General features: G+C 39.3%; 1 protein-coding gene across 5 annotated transcripts in view; it reads right to left on the bottom strand.

Moving 5' to 3' along the window:
- map4k2 (mitogen-activated protein kinase kinase kinase kinase 2) overlaps positions 1-26,997 on the bottom strand; it is a 47,116-nt gene that overhangs the window by 6,891 nt on the left and 13,228 nt on the right. The window contains exons 2-22 of one of the 5 annotated variants that reach the window (XM_044185217.1): positions 26,194-26,251; positions 24,367-24,457; positions 23,950-24,014; positions 22,675-22,730; positions 20,556-20,603; positions 20,412-20,454; positions 20,224-20,296; positions 18,672-18,803; positions 18,394-18,456; positions 18,193-18,274; positions 16,285-16,401; positions 15,965-16,043; positions 7,622-7,680; positions 7,472-7,521; positions 4,142-4,180; positions 3,664-3,697; positions 2,601-2,757; positions 2,183-2,358; positions 1,934-1,975; positions 1,152-1,236; positions 870-949 (exon numbers count right to left, since the gene is read on the bottom strand). In XM_044185217.1, coding sequence (XP_044041152.1) covers positions 870-949; positions 1,152-1,236; positions 1,934-1,975; positions 2,183-2,358; positions 2,601-2,757; positions 3,664-3,697; positions 4,142-4,180; positions 7,472-7,521; positions 7,622-7,680; positions 15,965-16,043; positions 16,285-16,401; positions 18,193-18,274; positions 18,394-18,456; positions 18,672-18,803; positions 20,224-20,296; positions 20,412-20,454; positions 20,556-20,603; positions 22,675-22,730; positions 23,950-24,014; positions 24,367-24,457; positions 26,194-26,251 — 1,629 coding nt within the window. Of the gene's footprint in view, positions 1-869; positions 950-1,151; positions 1,237-1,933; positions 1,976-2,182; positions 2,359-2,600; positions 2,758-3,663; positions 3,698-4,141; positions 4,181-7,471; positions 7,525-7,621; positions 7,681-15,964; positions 16,044-16,284; positions 16,402-18,192; positions 18,275-18,393; positions 18,457-18,671; positions 18,804-20,223; positions 20,297-20,411; positions 20,455-20,555; positions 20,604-22,674; positions 22,731-23,949; positions 24,015-24,366; positions 24,458-26,193; positions 26,252-26,997 lie in introns of all 5 variants that reach the window. The other 4 variants (XM_044185216.1, XM_044185219.1, XM_044185220.1 and 1 more) reach the window with 4 other exon arrangements.

Raw genomic sequence — 26,997 nt, 5'->3', positions numbered from 1 at the left:
TGATCTCACACTCCAGCTTAGCATCGCTCACAAACAAGACGCTGAGAGACTTCCTCATTTGGGCAAGCCGCTTGCTCCCAACCAGCAAGGAGCAAGCCACCATTGCCCAGCAGAGTACCATGGCTCCATCCTAACCACTTCACACTCTGCTACAAGCCAACCCAGTGCACACTGGGAGTCACAGTTTGATGAAGCCAGCAGAACTACATCATCAACAAAAAGCAAAGATACGATCCTGAGGTCACTAAACTGTACACTCTCCACTCTTCTGCTGCATCTACACGTCACGTCCTTAAAAGTTAGAATTGGACAAGGGACAACCTTGGCAGATCCCAACACCGACCTAAAACATGCTTGACTTACTTTTCAGAATGTGAGCACATCTCTTGTTTCAGTACTACAAGGATCAGATGGCTTGTAGCAACTACCCCGGCACCCCCCAATGTTTCCACAGTGCCCCCAACAAGGCTCCCTGAGGGACACAATGATAAGACTTCTCCAAGTCCATAAAGCAAATTCCCATAAGCCTTTCAGAAATAAAGAACCAGCACAGAATCCACATTACTCCGCCTGAATTTGAGGTTCCACAATCAGCAAGAGCCTCCTTTCTGATCATTGGTCTTTGAACTAGGGTGGTGCTCAGTACACATGAACCATCTTTTGCTCCAACATGCTGTCTAATAACAAGCACCACTCAGATTCAGATCAGTCAGGCCTTTCCTCTCAATCATCCCCTTCTAAGTGAGTGCTGGACTCCCCCAGCAGAACTATCTATGTATTTTTTGCAAGAAAACAGTCACATTTTCACTTTGGAGCGTATTGTGTTGCAACAAAATGATGGTAAATACATGGATCAGTACTTTTCTTACCTTTTCTAGTGTATCTTCATGAAGTTCATTAAGGTTCAGTGTGTAGATGCCCTCCTCTGCCCCAAGAATAAGGTACTGATCTAAGAAGGAAAAGTATTTGTTAAAGGAAAAAACTGGAAAACAAGTAAAAAATTTCCTGCGCCATAACCCAAAGTGACCATAATATAAATGTGGGACATTGATATTGTTGTTACTTGTACAGTTGATGAGATATCTAGCAACGCTGACATCAAAACTACATCCATTAGAGTTTTAGGACATTAAGAGACATTATTGTCTTACCTCTTGTCTTGGGTAAAATCCAGGTGACAGCACAGTGGATTTTAAGAGGACAACCGTTGAAGACTTTGGAGAAGCAGGCTCCCATCTACAGAACCAGCACGGCAACTGAATCACTAATGGTCTGACATTGCTATAGTGTCTTTTTTTTAAATTTTGGTATGATATCCATTCTAACAAAAACAGCATGTATGGTTATTACAATAATAATACGTTTTTAGCTAGTCAATATATTAGCTTCGTGAATTCATACGCCTTCATTAGCGAAACAGTTGAACGGCATTACATGGAAATATGGACGAACATGGAAGCATTGCAAACTGTACACTATTTACTGAATTTTCTAAATAACGAGCGAGCTGTTCACAGTGATAGCCTGATGCTACAGTCTGTAATGTCACATACACTGAAAAGACTAGTAACGTTAGTGTTAGCAAGCTAGCTAGCTAGTACATTATATAATGTATTTAAAGTTGCACTAGGCTACTTTGCACATTGGTGACTTCAAATACCCACAAGCAGTAAATGGGTGCTGAGGTTTCCAAAGATGCCAAATATATCAGTGTGAATTTTGTGCAAATGTGTATAAACTGAAGCATGAGCCATCCAAAAATATTTCCATTTGATGGAATGGTGCAGCTATAAAATCATCAGCTGGATTTTTACATAAAAACTGTTCCTAGTGCAGCTTGTATCATGCCATGCGAGGAAGCTTATTTTGTTAGTCATCAGGGCACTGCCATTGGTCAGGTTTTAGATCACATGCTGTTAGATTTCACACTTACATGGACTTGAGGGGTAGGAGGAAGTCCATGACAATCAGCCCTCTAGAAAGTTCAAAGGTTACACATAACAAAACAAAGGGGAGGATAAAAACTGTACATCAGATGCATTACAAATCAACATCTTGTTTGGCTGCATGATTTGTCATACAGACAGACATTATTCATTAGGAAGTTATTAGGTTAGCAAATCACACAAGCTTAACGATGTTTGCTACTGATAAGAGAGACAGATGTTTGGCTTGAACTCACAGAGTCCTCAGTCTTTTTCCTCAGTGTGCTCCATTCAGGTGACAGTGGTGTCTCTCTTTTTGGAGAGGAAACAGTGGTAACCTTCGTCTTCTCTGCTGTTACAGCGCCCCCCGCAGGCAGACATGGATCACTGCAGCGCTGTCTGATGTCCTGCGTGGCCGAGCACCTGGCCAACACTTGTCGAACACAGGAGAGAGGAAGGGGAAGTTACTTTTGTCAGTCTAAGTCTTGACTTTGAACTCACAGATAAGACCTCAGACTTGACTGTGTGTGGGTCTTGGGTGTTCCAGGCTACATAAAGCCAAACAAACATGGCCGTCCAGCTAACCGCAAAGCTGTTTTTCTTAGTTACTGAAAAGCTGACATGTTGGCGATACAACATGAGCTCTGATGGAGTTGTTGGCACGATGTGTTGTACCTGTAGCGGAGGTGGAGTCAGCAGTGATGGCAGTGTCAGGGCCCAGCGTACAGCTCGGCCTCAGCGTCAGGTCTCTGTTCTCTTCGCTGGGAGTTAAAGAGCTGAAGGCCGGCAGGGAGGCTGTAGACGGACTGAACAAACCACTCTTTCTACCGCCCTGAAAAACACCAGAAAGCACATTACTCACTCTGAAGGGCTAATAGGGTCATATTTCAATATGTGCTCCTGTGTGCCAAGTGTACACTGTAAGAACCTCTGTCTTTTCCCCTAGCGCCATAAACAGATCATGGACGCTACAGTGTCCATGGTTCAGTTCCTACCAGGGACCTTTGTCTAAATAATATAAAAAATATATACTGCTTCACAAAATGCCAACAGTGAAACTGCTGCATCACAAATAATGTCGTTCACTAGGCCTATGGAGTTATATCTGTGTCTCGTTTCTGAGCATATGATGGGAAATTTTGAGCACAGAAATAATGCTTTTACATTTTGTAAAGAAATCATCACACAACATATAATGTAAACAAACATACGAAAATCTATTCTGTTTATTCTCTAATTTTCTATGCAAACTTTAGAGCACACAGAGCAGCGATGTTGAGAGAGGGCAGATGAGTAAAAGTGAGTGAGAGAGGTTATTATAGTGTGCTTCTATGGGATATAGCAAAAAAATGGTTTTGTATCAAGTCTGTGACTGAAATGTTTGTACCAGTATATCATATTTTCCATCTGTGACATAACAATTCACTATTGATTAGAGCATTTGAAGCAGGAAGTTAAAGGAATGGCAGGGAAGCTCTGACCAGTTGTTGATGTTATTCTAAGGAGTTGATGGAGTTAACACTTACAGTATTTATACCTTTAATGTTGGCCTTCTATTGTTGAATTTATAGGTCAAATAAATCAGTTTGATCTATTCTTTCAAGTCTTCCTGCTGGCATTTTAAGTGTAATTAATGGTTTTTTTCCAGGTGTATACATACTCAAACCTAGGATAGAATCAGTACATAGTATGCAATTGGAACACATCTTCAGTTTAGGGTTGTATAATTACCACTCACATCAGTAGATGGCGCCCTCCTAATGGTTAAACTCCTGAAAGGCAAAGGAGCAACAATGTCCTGATCAGGCTCCAAAAAAAAAAATAGAATCAAGTCATGTGATGAGATCCAAATCAAGCATCATGACAACAAGCTAGACAACAAAGGCAGAGGCTGAAGATGCTGAGGGCAGTGTAACAGCAGCACATACACAAAAATCTTGAGGAAACACCACACAAAAAAAAAAAGCAGACAAAAAAAAAAAGCCCAGAAAGCTGAGTGGGTTTGTGCTGAATCCCATCCAGCTCGAGTAGTACAGCACGACTTTGGGGTTTGGGATTAGCGGAGAGTGAACACAAACCCACTGATTATGTCAAAGATGTTTGGCATTAGCTGATATTCACATTGTAAAAAAAAAATAATAATCACAAGCAATTTATTTCAGGTGAATTCATGTGGGATGGGGGGGACACTGCTGGAGTTGATGGACGTGGCCTACCTCAGCTGCAGAGCTTGCTCCACACATTCCAGCAGGCTCCTGCAACAGGAAGACCTGGTGTTTATCTGACTACGGGCCTGAATGGCCCATAACAATGGGTGGGAAGGAACCAGAGGTTGACTCATATCGGTTTATGAAGCCCGAAAATAGTGCTGCTATTTGGACTCAGGCTCAGACTGCTGAAATTCCGTACTAATTTAATGGATCATTCCAGTTATTACAAGTCAGATCTCATTCTCTCAGTTTTGGCCATCATCACTATCAGTAATGATAACATTGCTAAAAAGAAATCCAACGGGGGAAAAAACACAGATGATCAGACAGGTTGTGAACAGACCCCCAGGTGAGCAGGTGGCAGGGGAATTTTATTGCATGTTATTTCACATCTCTCTCGCTCTCTCCTTATCTCTTGTCATCTCTCTACTGTTGACTCTAATAGAGGCATTAAAATACCCAAAACGTTCTGTAGTAGGAACCAATGGGCTTAGTCTCTTTGTTTCAAATGGTTTGGTCAAGTTTGCATATGTCCTCCCAGAAGGGAGTAGTAGTATGAATGCAGTGGAAGTTACTCTACTTCCTGGAAGTTACTTTGACTTTTTTTCTTGCATACTAACAAGTTTTCACACACTCTCAATCGCAGCACATGGCTTTCAGATGTTACATCTGACTTAAGTAGGTGGGAGCCACGCTAGTTTATTGTTATTGTACCAGTAAATATATTAAATGTACGCCCCAAAGTTATATGCAGTCCTATGTGTGTGAGTTGACTTTCCTCTTAATGGCAAATACTGTATGTGAATATGTTATTTATTAAATCATAATAGCTATTTTTAAAATTAGCTGAGCTACTCGACACTCTTCCCATGTACCCCCTGGTAACTACAGAAGTACTCACTGGGTTACATGTACCCCTGGTAGGGAATCAGTGGTTTAGATAATCTGGATGAATTATTGGTTTGTTTACAACCTGTCTGATCACCTGACTGCTTGTGTTTCATGCCCAGTCGAACTTTGTTATCACAACGTCACAGTGTTCCCAGATCTCAGTGATTACTTTGGTAATGCAATACTGATAGAAATTATGGTAATATTACTACAAAAATAAGTTGTAATAAACCAGAATGATCCTTTTCATGCTAAAAAATATTATTACCAATGATAATATTGTCACTACAGTTACTACAAATACAACGATTTGTGATTCCACTATAGCTGCTAACCTAATCCTGCTACCACGACTTTATTGTCACTGCTATTAATACCCCTACTATTAGGAATAGTAGGAACACTACTATTACTACTCTTACTGCTTTCAATACCAAAAATTATTACATAACAATCAGCCCATTAAATCCGTCTAACTAAAAGATGCCTCCTCCCCCTCCTTCCTTTGAACACTCTGAGGCTTTAATATCCATATTCTGTCAAATACACTCTCTCTGGTTGTGTTATAGAGCCCAATAGTGCCCCCAAATCCCTAAAGGCAATTTGGCAAATTTGATGTTGTGGCCACACTCGGAATTGCAGGTCACATGACACCGACATGGCCAAAAATAGATTTTACAGTCATTACACAAACAAAAGGCTGTAAAAAGATGAATACATTGGCTGCTAACATATAATAATTAATTTCAGGATTTGAAGACTAAAAAAGTCTTAGAGCCTTATCAGTATATTTTTTTTTACTGGAAAAATATGGAAGCCTGAAGAACTTTTTTGGCATATGCAACTGGTGAGCACTTCTAATTGAAATGAATGGGGCTCTATATTGGAACACAGTATCCAGTTCTCTTAAAACAGCCCTTCACAGATTTAGCACTGCACTCCTATAACATTGTCGGACTCACGCTGGACAGTTAAAAGAGATCATTAAAATCGATGCAGCAGAACCAGAGATATTGTCCTTTTTATTTCTTATTTCTTTCTTTTACTTCCTTATCAAAACTTGGCTCCTACATTACCCACAATGCAACTCGACCGCCAACAGTTCAGTTGGAGATGCGTTATTTTGCACCAAGTCCCGCCCTACTGTGCTGTGATTGGCTAGTACTCATAACTTCGACGCGTTGTGATTGGATGCTAGCACCGTTTTTTCTGATGAATTTTCAGCAAGTCCCGCTAGCAACACTAGTGACACTACTGACGTTGATGATAATGTAATACTAATACAAATATCAATATATTTTAAATCTTTATATCTACAGAGGGCATGCAACTCAATTTAACTCTATGCAATTTAACCCCTTGTTCATATAACATTTGCTTCTCAGCAAATCATGTATTCATAACCATAACTTTATTCAGTGAACATATTACACTCAATCTTGAACCATATGTTGCCATCAAGAAAAACAAAGGGTTAGAGAGCTGTATAAGATAACAAAATAGGCAAAATTATTTCAAATTAAAGCATTTCCGTTAAAATAACATTTGTTATTTTATCTAGGGAAAAAGCTATGCTTATTATCTTAGCGTATGCCCCTCAGAAGTATAAGTGTATTAATGTGGTAAATTAACTAATCAGATCTTTCCTATTTTGAAATAAAGACCAACTTTTAAGAGCCTTAAAGAAAATTAATGCAATAAGTCACAGGCGAGGGAGCACCGAGGATCTCTGTCATCCTAGGGAACAGCTGCTCGCAGCTAGCATCCAATCACAAGGATGCGTCGAAGTAACAAGCTAGCCAATCGCAGCACAGAAGGGCGGGACTTGCCGCAAAACGGGTGGGAGAAAAAAAGAACACGTCGGAGATTCCGGTGTGTAATGCTAGTAGGGCTAACGCAGCATGGAGCCTCTAGCCTGAAGGAGAGATGAAGAACGGGGTACAGAGATCTGGTAAGCTCACCTCTCTAACTCCTCAAACTTATAGTGTTCAGACCCAAAAGACGCCAAGCGACTATCACTTATTTCATTTATCAGACTTCACAAAGCCCCCTCTGGAGACACTAAAGGCTTTATACAACTTTTTCACATATGCAGTAGAACTTCCCAACACCTGGAAACACACTTTGATGTGTAAAGTCAGTGGAGTTCCCCTTTAACACATCCATGCTCAGTTCACTGTTGGGGATTTAGAAATAAACAGATTACACAAACTGGGAGGAAATCTTTGGATTTGGGGGCACTATTGAATAATGTTAAAAAAAAATATTGTGTAGAGTGTATAGTTGACAAAAGAGGGGAATTTGGGAATTTTTTCTATTGTTGGCCTCAGGTTAACTAATAATCGCTTCAAGGGAGGCAACAGTGATTTCTCTACATCGAAAAACAATATTCCCAATCCAGAATGAAGGTAGAAGAGTGAAGGAGAAAACCGAGAAAAGTCTTACGGTGAGTTGTCTTCATCTCCAGACAGATTCCAGTCATCATCATAAGGGCCCTGCTGAAAGGGGAACCCAATCACAGCTTTTGGTCATCTTCATGAATGTCATCAGTATACAGCACTGTCACAAAAATATCTTGCAGAAGACGTGCATTACCAAATCAGGATAAGGCTCTGTGACTTTCCTCAGCGGAGGCCCAAACTTCACTTGGTCAACTGCAAAGAAAAACGTGATAAGAATGAAATGAGTGTGGATTTTATCAGAGTGCTCTCACACAATCCGGGCGTTTTCGTGCTCACACTATTGATGAGCACTCGCTCTCAAGTGCATTGATTAGCCTTAGTTGGAGCTAGACACAGGATGCACTCTGCAACCACACATGACCAATAATGAGCCAGCACTATGGCAGACTAGCTCCTACAGCCCTGAGCCCATACAGCTGAGCACAATATGACAACGGCACACTGACTAACACAATACCATTTTTACCATTTAAAATGGGACCTTTCCAACTCAGTTTAATACACTCAGAGGTTTTGCTGCTACAGTACTTGGTCTGGTATGACAGTAGCATATGGTGGCTAAGGATAGCTAATGTTAGTAAACGTTAGATAAATAGTGTTGCATAACGGCCAATACTGAGTCACTTCACTGACTTTCTGACTTTTCTCTACTTGTGTACTGTTCTTGCATTTACCATTATCCCGTACACAAGTAACACTGGCTTTCTTTAATGTCTACAGTACAATTCACAGATAACAACTCTAACATATAGTATATACAGTATACATGACTGAAACCTTCAAGATCTAACTAAAAGCTAGATAAGAGCCCATCTTGCCTTCTTTCCCAAGCTTTTGGTATGCTAGCTAACTGAAGTCATTGTAATATACTTCTTCCTTATAACGCAGATCACACAATCCCCATAATAAGGTATTTTCAAAACTACTAGACAACATTTTCCATCGATATTCATGGTACTCACAGAGGGAATCTATCATTTTTGGAGACTACCTGACATTCATTAAATACCACCAGAAGGCCAAATAATTCCATGTGTATGCCAAACTCTAATGGGCAGATTTTCTGAGCACATTTAAGGTACAAGGTAATTTATTTATCATTATACATCACAAGGTTGTACAACGAAATTCCGTTAGTAGGCCCTTCATGCTACACACATACAATACATATATCCTACAGTTATTTACATATATATTTTTGAATTTGCTTCTGGGGGGAATGCAAGACAGCAGCAACAAGATAGTGAAGATACTAATATGGTTGGTATCTTCACATAAAATGTTCGACATCTGGAAACAGTGTCCATCCACTGCGCTTGAGCACCATCGATGTGAACACAGAGTCCGCCTCCCCTCATCCCGCCGGAGTTCTATGCTCCATCAGCTCAGAACACGGTCCGTCCCGTGAGTGCTATGCTCCCCAGGTGGACTCAACACTTTCCTCTTGCGACATCATCAGGTCAAAATATCAACTTGGAACATAAGCTGACAAGCTGACTGCTATTAAAAGCCTCTGAATTAACAGAGTCTGAACTCTGAGGGTTGCGTTCGACAAATTTTGTAACTTTCCAAAACAGACAATCACGCCCACTTTACGCAGCAACTGGCCAAATGTGCGGAGGCAAGAAAGTAGTCAGGGGTTTGACGTCTCTCTCAAGCTCTCTTTTTTCATTCTTCCCACAACTATTTCTGTCACTTTGCATGTTACTAAGTGCAACACACAATGTATGCCTTTGAGGAGAGACTGTCGTGGGAACGAATTGTATCTCACGCGCACAAATGAATCAAAATGTGGGAAGGAATTATATTTTTTTCTCTCTATGGCCACTCCAGGGCTCCGTAGAGTCACACTCTGAACAGATATAAACACTTCTGCCTTTAGACGACATGTCACATGACTTAGTTCATGTTAAGCATACTGAGACCTTAACACTCGCAAGGGGGTAAACCCTTTGGATTTTAATGATCCACTTCCCTTTCAAGACAGAATGTTTTGACTGAAGTATTTCATTACAATACAATAATTTGCTCATATAGTGTAAAAAAAAAAAAAAAACATATATTACATGTACATATAATTATTATGACGTATTCCAAGTAAAGACAGGGGGACCTCCATTTTCAGTTTAATTCTGTAGACTAGCTTTTGGAAGTATCTTGCTTTGGTTTCTCTGATGACCTGACTGAGATGTGATTTGCAGGAGGAAGCAGGTCGTCGTGTAACCACAGAGAACCTCAGCTATTGGTTGACAGTTTGACTTTGAAGCAGAGGATGGGGAAACTAGTGAACCAGAAAGCAGAAGTCTCGGCTCACTTAGCTCTCATAGTGTTGCTGAATGCCTGCATCAACAGATGAAACTTCTATCATCATTTTAAAGTTTATAACTTGTTATGAGAAGTCTCTGAAGTTATATTCTTTGCTGTTTGAATGGGAGTATGAGGGGTTTAGAAAACTGATTGCAAAATGTAATGAATTATTCCAAATGCATGTCAGTACTGTCACAGATAACACTAAAGGAAAGGAAAATGTAATTTGTAATGACCAAACAAAAAACTATTATTCATTTTGCATGCATGCATACTCCATTTACTACTAATACTTTGAATGTTTTCAACCACTCCAGCAGTCAGTGGTTTCGTTTCAGTATGAAAATGAACTTGCAGAGACTTGAAACATGCTTGCAATAGAAATTCCACCACAGTGAACATGATGTGTCATTTTTGGTCAAAGATCCATTGTTGTTGCATGGTAAAGTAGTTGGTCATGGCTGATTTGAAAGCTCTGTACTGTATTACAAAGTAACATGGCTGATGCCAGCAGCTTTCCCTACTTCTTCACTGGTGCAAGACTATGCATTTTCACATAGTTTTAGACAATTATCATAACAATATTTATTTAAAAAACACACCGGTTGTAGTTTTTCACTTTACACTCGACATCAGCAAAAAAAAAAAGTGAAACAAATATTCTCACTGGTGAAATAAGCACGATGTCCTGAAGTAATCCTTCACATTGTTGTGAGTGATCGCACTGTGTGCCATAAAAAATAAGAATCACAAAAGAACATTGATTAAACGAGGCTTATAGTGAAGGGATCTGAACTGCGATTTGCCCGTCCTCTCAAAGTCAGGGTGAAGCCATAACCAGCTGTAGGGGTCGGTATTGTTAGGATTGTATCTTTATCTTATCCATACTCCATTTTTTTAAAAACATTTTTTGGGGGCTTTTTGCCTTTATTTGATAGGAACAGCTGAAGAGAGAGAGGAAATGCGGGAGAGAGGGAGGGGGATGACATGCAGTAAAGTGCCACGGCCTAACATTCCTGACATCAAAATACTGAGTGAAGTTTAGAAAGAATGAAGAACGCAGACATCAGTCAGCGTCAGTCCTCCTCCCTCTGCTGCTGCTGCGATTCGCTGCCTGCAGTGTGCATGCCTGCACCATTACACCCCTAATATGATATAATATCTACAATGTTAATTCAGTTGCTTTTACTCTTGTTTAACCTTTAAAACGAAATCTGTCTGTATGTAGCCTAACTGTTTATTACGGAAGAGGATTAGGGCCACATGTGAAAACTCTAATGAATTTTTCACATGTGGCCCTAATCCTCTTCAGCAGTTTATCTTAGTTCGCCATGAATCTTAAAATTTGACAAATTCTTGTAAACTTAGCTGCTGGCTGAGACAAACCAGCCCCTCCTCTTCCGTAAGAGAAGAGAAGAGGGCTAATTCTCTGGTTCGGTATGTACTTCGGTTTTGGGGTCATGGTTCGGTACGTTTTCGGTACAGCAGGGAAAACAAAAAAAATGCAGAAAATAACATGTTTGTCATTATTTTGAAAAATGTAAGCATTCAACAGTGGCTCATTGGCCATAATTCTTCCTGTAACAGTTAATGCACTCAAATACTGGCATATTGTCAATAAGAAAAAATAAATAACACAAATGTCAGTAATGCTCCATCGTAAGACTCATCGTAAGAGGTTAATGCATGAACATGATTAACTTAGAATGTAACAGAGCAAACCCATAGTTGTTTTTGATAACATATATTAACAGCTGGCACATAGCTCTTTTGTTTTTACGGATTAAGACGTACCGTAGTACCTATGCGTTCAACGTAGGCTTTATTATTTTGAAGAAATTGATGCCAAGTTAGGGTTGATTTTATAGTTTAGTCCTTAATTGTCAGTGTACAGTTGATGCACTTGGTAGCTCACTGCATCCGCGTGTAAGAATATGTGGGTGCGCAAAACATGCCTCACATAATTAGGTCTGTGATTTTAAATAATGTACCACGATGCTTTTTATATTTATATCCTAATCAAATCAACTAACCAGTATTTATCAATTGAGATGCAATGATAGTGACTGAATCGTTGATCACTCATCTGGACCCAGCGCCATGAGGGGTCTTAAGGGGGTTTGGCCCCCTCTGTTTAAGCTTTATGTATCCATACAAAAATAGCAAACAACAAAGAACAAAATTATTGGCTGAGATACATGTGACTTTCACTTAGCGGTTGTTTCAGAACAATGCATAGCGGCGCTGTTGTTTCATAAGCATTGACAGCGCTGTTTGTTGTGAGTAGGCGACAGGGAAGTGAAGGGACAGTCGACGAGAGAGAGAGAGAGAGCGAGAGCTGCAAGCTGCAGCTGTTTCTCCCAATCTTAGGGAACAAATTGTATCTCTTGCTCACGCAATAGCATTTCGAGCGCTAGATGTAGAAAAACATGGCCTCGATATATATTTTATTCTCTCTGGCCACCACGGGGCTCTGTAAAAATGCACACATGAAGGCACGTTGCAGCGGGGCTCAAGCACTTTGACCATATGCTTAAATTCTGTATTCTCTACGACGACGAACAACACTACTGACACTACTAATGTTGACGATAATGTGATAATAATACAAATATAAATATATCTACAGAGGGCATGCAACTCAATTTAACCCGTTGTTCATATAACATTTGCTTCTCAGCAAATCATGTATTCATAACCATAACTTTATCAGTGAACATATTACACTCAATCTTGAACCATGTGTTGCCATCAAGAAAAACAAAGGGATAGAGAGCTGTATAAGATAATTAAATAGGCAAAATTATTTAAAAATAAAGCATTTCAGATAAAATAACATTTGTTATTTTATCTGAAATAACATTTGTTATTTTATCTGAGAGAAAATAACATTTGTTATTTTATCTGGGGAAAAAGCCTTGCTTATTATCTTAGCGTTTGCTGCTCAGAAGTATTAGTGTCAGTGTGGGTGGGGAAAAAATAATGCTATAGGCAACAACTGGTGCACTGCCAAAACGTTCCGGGTAAAACTGCCGCTCTAGAACTTCTGTTCTGTAGTCGAGATAAATAAACCTTTTGACAGTAAATGTTTAGGGTCACAGGGTATACCGAACCGAGGAAGTCGCATACTGAACCGAATGTCCTGTACCAAACGGTCCGGGACAAATACACATACCGTTACACCCCTATCTCATATTTTTTCTTCTTCTTTGTCTCAGTATGTTCTAGTAGAAACGTATTTTGCCTTGATAGCAGCATGGCTCTATGGAGAGCAAAGTCGGTCTGTTGGTCGGTCCACCACTTTGGTCCAGGCTGAAATATCAGATAACAAATAACAGCTATTAAATGGACTTCTGTGAAATGTTGTACAGACATTCATGTCCCCAGAGGATGAATTCTAATAACTTTGGTAATCCCCTGACCTTTCCTCTAGTGCCACCAGCAGGTCAGAGTTTTCACTTATCTTGAGAAATATCTTAACATCTGCTCAATGTATTGGCACAAAAGTTTGTCTAGACATTCATGGTTCCCAGAGGATGAATCTCACTGACGTTGGCGATCCCCTGAGTTTTCCTCTAGTGCCACCAGCAGGTGGACATTTGTGATTTTGAGTGAAATGCCTTAAGAACTATTGGATGGATTGCCATGAAATTTGGTGCATTCACGTACCCCTCAGGATGAATTGTAACAACACGGTACATTGTTGCGGGACTAATACCACACCTTATTTTGAGAAGCATGTTTTTCTGCGAAAACATTTCTCATTTAACAAAACAAGATTTTCAAAGGTTATATGTCTAAACTCAAAAAGCTGTATAAGAACTTTCGCCAAAATAAAATACAAACTGTCTGATTAAAGAAGATTTCAAATCTGGCCGCATATTTGATGTCAACTTTTGGTACCTCACTGTTTCTGGTACTCGGTGCTGCAGACACATTTGGTCAGAACCAAGAGGTATTGAGGCCTGATGCCCAGTCCAATCTAGTAGTAATATCAGCCTAGTAGCAGTGGTAGCAGCAACAGCCTCAGCAGTAGCAACAGCAGTAGCAGTGTGGTCATATTGGTCAAACTGAGGAGCAGGTGTTAAGTGTTTGCGGCTTGTGTGTCTACCACACTGTATGTAAAGGAAGTTAAGGTCAGCACCAGGTTGATGTATGATATGGTACTGGGCAGAGTGTGAAGCCAGACGATCACACCAGAAACACTTACACCACAAGAAGCCTATTGACAGTACAGCAGTATTAAGTCACTCCAGCCAGTGCATAGAAGTACCACTGTCTGTCACACACTAATGGTATGTTCTCAGTGCCATCCTCTGACGCAGCGTCCATCCCACATGTATGGACGGGTTACAGGACGAGGGCAGCCATCAGCAGGCTGACTGAGAGGCTTTTGTCCTCATTCATATTATGGAGATTACAGCACTGAATACTGGGGGTCGTAGTAGACAATGAAGCCACTCTTCAGCAAGTACAACCAACATACAGTATATTTAGATATGCGTGCATACAGTTACAAGCACAGCCATCAAGTGCACTTGCACATCCTTTGATGATATATTCACTGGAATGATGAGGGTCGCTGTAGGTTTGCCTCCCTCACCCTTACTCCTTCAAATTTCATTCACCTTATTTTTGTTGTGTTCTTTACCAATCATGGATAATAACATGCAAATGATGTAGCGCTGCATAAAGACTGGCTGCCCATAATATTTATTACACGGCTTTGTTGACTACTCGATTCTGATTGGTAAATTACGGCATTCTACACTCTGTTATTTCTGAAGAGCAGACTGCTTTGAACGCAGTTCGGATCATAGACTCTGGAGTCCAATCATATCAATCCGCAGAAAGACGTCCTGTCTGCTTTAAAATCATTTTTAAATCAATTAAATCAATATTTGGTGTCAAATTATTGATTTCTTTAGTAAGTATCCATGTAATAAGCAGGATATTGTAAAGCGAGCCGATCATTATTGCAAAATTAACCCCGGCGGGGTGTGCGGCGGGAGAGCAAACAGTTGCTTGACCGCAGTGAAAATGTTGTATTTGAAAGGCTAAACGCCAACAAATATGGATTGCATCAGAATATTGTGTTAGATAAAAACATGTTGTGAATTTTGGAAAAGATTTCATCGATCTTTTTTGAATAAATTTTGACTTTTGGACTTACAACGCTCTGAAGCCCTAATGAGAAGATGGATTTCAATCGATTATCTGCCTGTTAAGTACATGGCTGGAGTCAGGATGTCGTTAGCTTATCTTGAGAGAGTGGAAGTAAGCGGAAGCAGCTAGCCTGGCTCTGTCCAAAGTTCAAAAAAACAAAGAGTCTGCAGCCGTGCTAGCAGCTCTGTGAGGTCGTAATTAGGCTCAGCAGTGCTGTGAGCTAAATGCTAAGTTGCTACAGTGACATGCTAACATAGTGATGCTTAGCAGGTATAATGTTTACCATGTTCACCATCTAAGTTTAGTGTGTTAGCATGCTAACATTCGCTAAGTATTGGACAAATTAAAAATTTGACCTGATGATGGTGTTAGATGAAAAGTGAAGGATCACCAAAGTCAGTAGGATTCATCCTCTGGGGAGCAGGAATGTCTCTACAACATTTCATGGCAATCCATCAAACAGTTGTTGACATATTCCAGTTAGCAAAGTCATCTACATTGCCATCCATAGAGCCATGCCATTAGCGTAGCTAAAAATACACCTACCAACACCTCTAAAGTTCAAAAATGTTGCGTTTCTTTAATCTGCTAAATACAGTCAGTGAGCACAGCTTTTGGTTTCTCTGTACAGACACGATGAACCTGGCAACCTCAGTGTGCCAACAAGACTTTGGGAAACTGTGGCTATTGTCTGCCAAGGGATAGTTTCAGCAGGTAGGCCTAGAGTAACTCCCCCTTATACCGCAAGTTCATTTTTACATTTCTTTTTGTGTAAGAAAGAAAGCGAATAAGCATATTTCCAAATCTATGCTTATTTACTTTCTAACCCACATCCAGCGAATATTATTTTTATCTAATCTCTGTACATCAAGTACAGAGATAGGTCCAGGACATGTTTAGCCTAACACAAAGACAGGAAAAATCCGCCTTCCAACAACTCAAAATTTCCCAAAATGTCAACAAAGTTTTCCTTTAAAATGTGTGTATGTGGGTGTGTCCTCACATTGCTCTTCAGACAGGGTCCTCTCTACAGGCAGGTGTTTCCCTGCTGACTGAATCTTGTCAGGAGCCACTTCCCCAACCTGTCAACAGACCACATTTATAAAACACTGAATCTGACTTTCTCTATCCACCAGCGTCTGTGTTGTTAGTTTGAGCATATAGAAAATACATTTTATTTAGAAGTCACAGCACAGTTACACAACTTTAAATTCTGGATGGCTGATTAAAAATTGTAACAATAAACATCATCTGTGTGTCAGTGTGTCAACTTGTCCCTGTCCTGCTCTGGTACCAGTTCTGTCACCTCCTTGTAGTACTGACCTCCAGCTCGTTGTCGTCCATGCTGTGTGTATGGGTGGTGTGGAGCTCAGGGTTGTTGGCCATGTCCAGCAGCTCAATGACCAGATTACGGGTCAGCAGCTGTGTCACAAACGGATGCTGGAGGAACAAGTTACAGATTATGAACTTGAACACTAATAGAAAACTATGTTGAAAAAATCACGCAAAATGGCGTCGTAAAATCTACACTAACTGGCCTAATAATTAATGGGAATTTCAATCTTTGGAAGGATTACTCGATTCATTGTTTTGTCTACAGAATGTCAGAAAATAGCAAAAATTCCCATCACAGTTTCCCAGAGTGCAAGGTGACGTCTTGTTCTGTCCAACCAACAGTCCCAAACCAAAAGATATTCAGTTTACAGTGATATTACAGAGAAAAGCAGCTAATCCTGGAACCAGACAATGTTTGGCATTTTTTCTGTCAATGATTTTGATGATTCATCAATTATCAAAATTGCTGTTGATTAATTTTGTTGTTCAGGGCCCCCATTGGCCCACAGCAGGAGATTGTGTTTGTACTTCAGGGGTAGGTAGAAAAAAGTATGAACATCAAAAAATTTGGACTAACAGATGCTGGACTAAACAGGTGACATCATGGCAAAAAGTTGAATCTGCATGCTGCTCTCTCGTCCCACAGTGTTTTTTGATTTACTGTTTCTGTGCAACGTTTCAATCAATCAGATCTTATTCAGGCACAAACAGCACATTATATATATAAAAATTATATATATATATATATATATATATATATATACACACACGTCTTAAAATGATGACAATCTACTGTACAACAGGTGATCCAATTGGAAAGGCTGTAACCCCAGGCAACCGTATGCGTCACAAAACAATGAAGTGATCATTAATCACAGGTGTCGACAATTGGAATGCAGAACAGCGTACAGACTGTACTTTAGGGGTATAAATATCTGTATTTGGATTTAGGAAGTTGGAAGTAGGTAGGCCTTCAGTGGAAGTTTTAGAAAATTGTTTAGGCTGTCTGATTTTATTTGTTAAATTGTCTTTTAAGGCTTGCTGCTGCATTCTGCACTAACTGTAGACGGGCAAGTGAATAAGGAGTTACAATAGTCTAGGCGAGAGGAAATGAGGGTATGGATAAGTTGTTCCACTATGTTCTTGGGGAGCATTGGTTTGAGTTTGGCAATATTTCTGATTTGTAAGTGGTAGGATTGGACTAGACTCTTAATGTGCTGATTGAAGTTTAGGTACTGATCAAAAACATGTTTCTAGCAGAATGTTTTGTGTTAGCTGTTAGTGGTCCAAGGAGGGGGGTGACTCTATTAGAAATATGATCAAGACCAATAACCAAGACTTCAGCCTTGTCTGTGCTCAGTTGCAGGAAGTTGGAAGCCACCCAGTCCTTAATGGCAGCAAGGCAGCAGTGCAGAGAATCCAGGTTGTTATGATTTTCAGAGCTAAATGAGACATACAACTGGGAGTCATCGGCCTAACAATAGTAGGACACAGGGGTGAAATGGCGACTAACATGGCCAAGGGGCAATTGATATAAACTGAACAAAATAGGGCCAAGGACTGAGCCCTGTGGGACCCCACGTGACATGGGAGCAGTTCAAGAACAAAAGTTGTCAACAGTGATTTTGAAAACTCTGTTTGATAAGTAAGATGAAAACCACTCTAGAACAGTTTCACCTAGGCCAAGCCAGTTCCTGAGTCTGTTAAGTAGAATTGTATGATCAACTGTATCGAAGGCTGCACTCAAGTCCAGCAAAATGAGAATGGTGTGATTACCAGAGTCCGCACTCATCAGGATGTCATTTGTTCTCTTCTCTTTTATGACAGTGCCTATATGAAGACAGATGGCTAGTTAACTGCCATTCATTAATGACAAGCTATAAAGAGCAAGCTAACCTGCAGCAGTGTCTCAGCTGAAGGCCTTTTACGAGGGTTTTTAATGAGAGCCATCTTCACAAAGCTTTGGAAGCCTGCAGACCTGCAGAGAGAAGAAGGGAAGGGGAGAGAGCGAATGAATTGTACATCAAGAACATATTGATAAGATTAAAGGAAGAAAAACAATTGGTCCTAATACGGAACACAGACAATTAAACTCACCACTTGGTTTTATCCTTTAGTCTTGGAGGCTGGAAGCTGCTCTTGGACATCAACATCAGTGCTCTGAAACATTATTTTAAATGTCACCGGACTGGAAAATGTTCTAATTGTTTACATGCAGTTACTGTCCAGGAATAAAATACAAAGCAGGCAGCTAAGATGTTACATAACACAAGTCTCTTCTGTTTATCTCTCTGCTTTGACACCATGCAGAGTTCATTAAATCTGGCTCTTTCCAGCTGTCTGAGCTGGAGTCCCTGTTGTCTGTGCTGACTCACCTCATTGGGTGGAGGTCAAACATGGGTGGTTGGAGCTCAGCCAGCTCGATGGCAGTGATGCCGGCGGCCCAGATATCACACAGGTGGTTGTACCCACCCTTCTTCTCTACTGCAGCCACCTCTGGAGCCATCCTGGACAGATGAACCGAAGAAGAAGAGACATAAGAGGAGACGAAGATCAGATATAACACTCCTGAAAAGGACATGTATACAGAATGCAGCAGACACTGGCCTTTTATTGGTGCATTGGTATCAACTAGTCATTGTGGTCTACCTCTGATATGACACAGTTTGGTTACATGTTTATTTATTAATATTAGTTGAGCTTAGTTAAAAACATATTTTTTAAAGTCTCAGCAGTTTCCTAAAATAGCTGGTCACTGTAGTTCAAATCACATGTTACTCAAACAGGAGGAAATGATGCATTTATTGGGGACTATTTTCAGCAGCGGATTAATCCACATTAAGTGCTCTGGTGAGTATTTCTGGCAGCATTTATATTTGTATCTATATTGTAAAACATTATTATTAATAGTTTCAAAGAGGAACTGCACCATTTTCAAAATCAAACTTTGTTTACTGGTTGTGGGGAGTAATAGAATGTAGATATTGTTGTATAAAGCCATTTGTGGCTCCAGAGGGATGCGTGCATAGTGATTTTAAACAAAATACCCAACTTGTAAACTGGGAGAGTTTCAATCAAGGCTGAGCACTCTTGATGCTCATTGTTACAAAAAACTTTTTGGGGGAGTTGTTGGCTTGCTCTGAAGCCCAAAGTACTATGTAGAGAAACTTGAAGAGACTGAAGACTAAGGAGCTAAGGAGCAGCTGACGGGTGGTGGAGTACACACCACACAACAAACCCAGGAACATGTTGGTGGTACAAGCAACTTTTAATGGGTGTGAACATGATCAACCAACACCCTAGTCAATCATGGAGGTCCTAATTCCGTATTCACATCATTTAAAAGTTTCCTAAATACAGTTCAGGTCAACATCACAGTGGCAGTTACTACAGGGAGGCTTGTATTTTTCTGAAAGCTGATGTAAACAGCGCTAAATAATACAGACGTTTCTGAAAAGCATTATCACTATGTTCCACACAGCATGATATGAATGTGGCATATGGCAAGAAAACTATCAATTTGCATTGTGGGTAGTATAGTAGGGCTTTTGTAGAACAAAGAGTGATCTTAAAAAAGTAGATCTCTCTGTTTCCATCTATTGCAGACATTTTGAAAATCTTGTCTTTTATTGCCTAGGAATAAAATGAGGAAAGTGTATTATTAAATCAGGGAGTGCAGTCGTTTTTGTTGTTGTGTGGGAAACCCTGTATACTTTTGATCGTTTTCTGGCCATAAAAATGGTCGAATATAAAGACAAAGAATATTGGCATAAAATGTTGGCTATTTACAGCCCTCATCCAAAACATACTGACAGCAGTATTGCATCACTCTGCAAAAACTCTTACAGGTTGAATCCCACTCTGCATGGTACTGTAAACAGACAGAAGCTGAGTGAGGTCAGGTGAGTGCAGATTCATTCATCTTACCAGTAGGGAGTTCCTATAAAAGACTTCCTTTTGGCTACGGAGGCACTGATCTCTGCTGCTACTCCAAAATCAGCTACACACAAAAGAGACAGGCAGGGTTAAACTGGAGGCGATGGTGGCTGAGTAGTTAAATAGGTATTGCAGTGTGTGTGCACATGTGTGTGTGTCCAATACAGATCAGCACTGACCCAGTTTCACATCTCCTCGCTCTGTCAAAAGGATGTTAGCTCCCTGCAGAGAGAACACACACTAAGCTTGTGTCCACATGATAGCCACAGTATAATAATGTATTATCACAATTATACAGTAAGAACTTTAAAAAACTGCTTTACCTTTATGTCTCTATGCATTTTGCCAGTTTCGTGCAGATGATACAAACCCTGGAAAAAACACAGAATGAAAATCATCTGAACTTGGTGCAGTTTATTTTGTGTATACATCTTCTACTATTACTTATTTTATGGTTGTCAAACCATTATACAGGTGAAAGGCAGGGTTGGATTAACCTGTTATCTTATAAGATTAGCTTATAATGCAGGACCTGCTACAGCTCGGCAATATGGATACAATCCTCTATTACAGTACAATACAGAACAGTTACCGTGTAATTTTATATTGTGATATTCTAAAAAAAAAAAAAAAAAAGATGCTTGGTAATCCAGCCTTGGTGACAGGCAGTCGCCCTGGAGCCAGCATAAAATACAAATGCCCTATCTACACAACTAGTTCAACATGGGTGCAACATAAAAGACACTTATTACCATAAAAATACACGACACAAATTACGCAAAACAAAACAGATCAGTGCTTTTAACAGTAATAACTGTTTTAGTACTATGTTAGTAGCAGTACCAGCAGTAGTAGTAATATAATGGCAGCGTGCATAATAGTGGCAATAGTAACATAATAAACAGCAGCAGCAGTGATGGAGCGTTAGTAAATACATTTACTAAATTACTGTATTTAAGTACACTTCTGAGTTACTTTACTTGGACTTTACAAAAGTATTTCTTTTTTTGCTATTTTATACTTTTACTCAACTAAATTTCAGAGAGAAATACTGAACTTTTTACTCCACGATCATCTTCCAAAAATATGATACATTGTTACAGATTAAACTGCATATAGTAATATCAAGTACTTAAAATGATCAATCGACTATAATATTAAAACACTGCTTGCATGTTTATGCATCAGTAAAAATAATAATCCTATATAATATTTAATAATACTACTCTGACAGGGGTCATTATGCTGCAAAATGAGTACTTCTACTTTTGACACTTTAAGTACATTTTGCTGATACTTTTACTTAAGGAACATTTTGAATGCAGGGATTTTATTTGCAGTATTGTGACAGTGTGGTATTGCTTCTTTTACTTAAAGTAAAAGATCTGAATACTTGACCATACACCTAGTAGTAGTGTAACAATGGTGGCATGATGACAACAATTTAGCACTATAGGTAAAATGTACCAACACGGATTATCTTTAAAACTAGATTAAATTATGATTTACCTTATAGCTCTGTCATTTTAAACTTAACAGGATTGATTTATTAACAGTTTATCTTACTTTGTTCCACTTTAATCCTGGATTAGTGTGTTCTTATGCTATTTATTCATTTATTTTAGATGAAACTGCATGTAGCTATAGTGGTATTATTTAGGTGCCATTTTAAGTCAGTGATCAGTCATCATTTCTTTTACACTGGTTATACTGAGTTTTAATAAACCATAGTTTCATTAAAAATGAATGCAACAGAATTTAAATTTAAATCAGTTCTTACCATTTTAAACCAACTCAAAAACCTTAATCTTAGTTTAAATTATGTAATGTAATAATAAGTACACTGGTGCACACTGCAAAACAAAAGGGATGATGAAAGGGAAAAGTGAAACAGAGACAGAACGATCACACAGAAAGTAAAAACCATGATGTATATCAAGTCAGACTGCGAAGGATTGCATGATGAACCCAAAGGCAGTGAACTGTTTAGCTCTGTCATCACTCATCCATCACTTTATTTAGATATGGTGCAAATGTGACCAAAATGTGGATAAACTAAGAAAGTGCATAAGAGAAATATTTTTGCTCCATTTCAGAAAAGACCTTTTTGTATCAGTTGTTCTCTGGGGTTTCGTCCTTTTTAATCCAGCGTCAGATTTTTGTTGTTGTCTACAAACCTGATTATCCAATAAAACCTTGCAGTGAGCAGAAGGTCACTCACTAACAAAATACAGAGAGTCTGGCATGTTCTGCTGTGGACTCTGTTATGCTGCAGCAGCATTTATCTCTACAGTATATTTAGTGGTCTGGTGAGGTTAAATACTATTTAGCTCTTCAGTGGCTGGGAAAAACACATGACTCATTCTGTCAGCAGAGTATCTTTAGATATTTCACAAAGCAACAGCAACAGCAACAAGCTGCCTTTCACCCAAAAAGTCTTACCTGGAGGGTTTCTCTGCACACATATGCTATCTGTTTCTCCTTTAATGGGCCCGTCACTGTGAAGAACACTTTGATTAATAACTCGTAGACTCAAGAGGAGGGGAAAAAGAAGAGCCTGCAGGTACATCTCTAAAAATAGAGTAGAGCTGGCTTTTCCGAGTTCATTGTGCCTACATCTGTTGTACAACAACAACAATTATACTGATGGCTCAAAATGAATGTGGTGATTGAAACATTTTGTGAAATATGTCTGCTGTTGAGTCAGGTGAGAAGATCAATTTCATCCCTGTGCATCTAGACGTAGGTCCAGCATGTGTTTAGCCTAGCTTAGCATAAAGATTGGAATCAGCGGAAGCAATGCTTGCATAGCTTTGTCAAAAGAACTTCAAATCTGTCTTATTTACATGCTGTATCTTCTTTATTTGGAATGTGTACAAACAGAAATGTAATAATAGATAAATAAGACAGCTCTCCTGTGTTTAGAAGGGGTATTTTATTTTTGACAAAGCTATATGAGCCATTTCCCTCTGTTTCCAGTGTTTGTGCTAAGCTAGGCTAAACACATTCATGTGTTGCACAGACCATAATTACGTGCAGCGTTGTAGGAAACATAGGAACATAAGTGTCAGCTTTCTACTTGTAATTCCCTGTCGCAGTTAGTGAGAATTTCTGACAGCTATGATATTTCCCACTTGGTGAAAAGAACTACAGAAGTGTCAACAAACCGGAGGCTGCAAAGCCTTCATCACTGACAGTTGCATCTAAAGAAAATACGGCATTAACAGTAATTCAGCCAATTCAGGTAATTAAAAAGGAGCTACTTGCTGTTTGTTTGTTTGTATCTGTTTCACTTGTTAATGAAGTGGCACGAATAAAAATAGCCATATTCAGGCTGGAAATTCCCAATTATACTGTGATCAAGATGAGGCAATACTATGGCTTCTAACTTGGACTAAGACATGGGGAGCACCTTCTTATAACAGATACCCCTCTTACCATTTTGCAGCTATTTTGTTTCTAATGTTGTTTTATATTTAATAACAAGAAGTTTTCCCATTATTTCCACTGTGCCAACATGGCATGAATGCCACATTATCTCTGTACTGGACACACAGATGTGAAATTGATCTTTTTCACCCTAACCCTTGCTCTGGGTAAAAAACTAAAGAACAACATTCCGACTGTGTATTTAAATGGAGTAGCACTTTTTTAAATGAGTTGGAGCTAATATTAAAAGTGGCACTAAAACTGGATGAAATACAAGTGTATTTATACCATGGTAAATATCCTGAAGTGACCCTCCACCGCAGTACTCCATGCAGATCCACAGCTTGGTGTTCCTGGAGAGAGACACACCACTGTTATCTTGGTGTTTAACATGTGCTGTGCTTACAGTTTGGCAATGATTATGAAAGACAACATTGAAGCATTCAGTGTCAAAAGGAAATACTCACAAGTAGACACTCTAACCCTAACCCTAATATCCTGAAGCTAATGCATCAACGCCCACAAATACAGTATCATTCACAAGCTGCTGTACCAACAAGCTAACTAAGCACTAGAAAGAGTGGGAGAGGAATCCAGCAGCAGTGTGGGAAAAATAAAAGTCAAATTCCACATATTTCAGTCCACCAACAATCCCAGGAATTCCATCTGAACATCTGAAGTGGACAGGCTGAAAACATACAGCACCTGTGGTAGCTGCCAAAGTAGGCCACGATATTTTTGTGCTTGCACTCCTTCATCATCGTAATCTCCTGCTGGATGGACGTTATGTCATCACCTGAACAGACAGACAGTTTAGTGAGTGTTTTCTCTCACAACAGACTGGTGTTAGTGTTAGTGCACTACTGTTATAGTTCCTACAACTGAAAGGAAAATTATAGACCAGTAAACCATAGGGTTAGGAGTAGTGGGAGTACTGGTATATAAGGCTGATATATCATTCACTTAGCATCAGGCCAGCTGGTGTATCTACTTGGTCCTACAGCAAACAGAATTCAAATTATGGCAAACCAAGGTGAACTAACAACTTATGCAAATTTGAATCAGTCAGTGCTAAACCTGGAAAAAGTATCAGTATATACCAGTAAGACAACAGATTTTGAAGTATGAAAATACAAACATAGAGTAAAATGCTCTGTTTTCCTCACCAGACAAATATATATATATTAAAAAAAATATTAAAGGATACTGTAGGTTCACATTCACAAGTCAGTCTTAAAATAATACTCACATGCCCATATGTATGTTAAAAAAGTTATTAGTTGCTGTAATTGTTCCTCCTGTCCATACTAGCAGTGAAGAGATCCCTTCCTAATGTTATTCCAATGGAAGTGATTTGGGAAATGCCTTCCCAAATTCAGTTGAAGCTAGTATGAAGCAATATGAGTTAGTCAAAAATAAGTATCTTAGAAAGTTACAGATATTTTTAAGAAATTCTCTCTTTGTGTCTCTGCTGTGTCTCTCTCTCCACTGCACCTCAGCATGGAAGCACAGTCTGTGAAAGCATAAAGAGGGAACTTTGTATCAAAAGTCTGTAACTTTGGAATACACTTGATTTTACTTGACTGCTAAAACCTCATAAGATTCAGTAAACTTTTGAACTGAATAACTTGTGGGTGGGTCTCTTTGCAGGCAGTATGGACAGAAGGAATGATTACAGCGACCGGTAACTCTTTCAATGTACATGTCAGTATAGTGTTAAGATAAACTTGAAAAATGTGAACCTATCCTTTAATTTAAAAAAAGGAGACTTAAACTTTAAAGTAACAGTTTGACAATTTGGGAAATGTGCATGCTTGCTGTCTTGCCCGGAGTAAATAAAAATATACTGTGTGTAATATCAACACTCTTACAGGCTCATTGTATGTCACACTGTGCAAAATGGGTCTAATAAATGATAATAAAATGTAATAATAATTAAATATAAAATCTAATAAAATACTGTTTGCAATCTGTGTGACATTGTATAATATCAATATCAATTTTGAGGTATGTCAGACTGTGTGATGAATGTCTGGTGAATTGTAGCGCTACGAAGTAGAAACAAAAAAACCCTGAAAAAAGTCAATAACTGAGCAGAGACGTGATCAACTCGCATCATCTTTTTTTTGCTTTATTAAAAAGTAGCACTCACCATAGGCACATGCCAATGCGGTATATATGTATGCAGGTTTATGGCCTCTTACATTGTTGACATCAACCAGTGTCAGCCGTGCTGTCTTTAGTTTCCAAAGCTCTAAATCGGCCATTGGTGGACATGTATCGCAGTGTGATCTAGGACCACCGCATTTTCGAAATGAGACCCAAAGATTTCCCAACGTTTTTGTCATGGAAGTGTATTGTAGTCTGGTACAGCCCAAATTATGAAACTGATATTGATCTTTTCGTCTGGCTGACTGACAAAGGCATAATGTCAGACAATGAAATTCAAATAATAAGAAAAAAAAAATCAACTGCTGTTTTGCAAATAAGCACTTGTGAAGATGTTGTGTCAAGTTTTGACTGTTAACATACCAGGGTCTAGCTTGACAATCTTGATAGCTGCCAGTTCAGACGTCCTGATGTTACGGGCCTGAAAGGGATGGAAAATATATGATAGTCTATGTAATAAATAAATATAACCATATACACTATACCTTACTTTTTTATAGTTTCTCATAGGACGCAAGGTCAAGCATCAAGCTATATTTGTCAGCAGAGGAGGATATTGTACATGTACATGGACACACACACGCACACACACATGCATATTGAGATCCCCAATAATTGTTGCCTTGGCAACAACTACTCTTCCTGGGATCCATATTCACGTGTTCTGGACGCTGCACGAAGGAGTTAAATGTCACTTCCTGTGTCCACTCTGTGGCGCTAGAGAACACCCACTAATTGTACTTCATGTTCCAGTATATCAAGTGTACACCACACCCTGAAAATGTTTTAATTGTGAAGGTCTTTAGATTGCACTGCAAAAATTTGAAGTTGATCTGATAAATTCTCTAGGAGGAGTTTGTTTAAGTACGGAGCCTGTAAATGGCGAAAAATGGCCTAAAATTACACTTTATATTCAAAATGGCTGACTTCCTGTTGGGTTTAGGGTAGGGCTCCTAGAGGCTTTTTTGTATGTCTTGGCAGATTTGACCATGGACAGTCAAGTTATAAGAACTTCCTCTTTCATGGCGAAACATCAAAATTCGAAGTCATGCCACGGATACACTGTTCAACGAAACCTCAAGCTTTTCATCGTCAAGGTCTTAAAATTGCACTGCTATAATTTGAAGTCAATCTGATTAAATCTCTAGGAGGAATTTGTTAAAATTA

The sequence above is a fragment of the Siniperca chuatsi genome, linkage group LG22 (genome assembly GCF_020085105.1).
Source record: "Siniperca chuatsi isolate FFG_IHB_CAS linkage group LG22, ASM2008510v1, whole genome shotgun sequence".
NCBI lineage: Eukaryota > Metazoa > Chordata > Actinopteri > Centrarchiformes > Sinipercidae > Siniperca > Siniperca chuatsi.
This window is presented reverse-complemented; position numbering and strand designations above follow the sequence as displayed.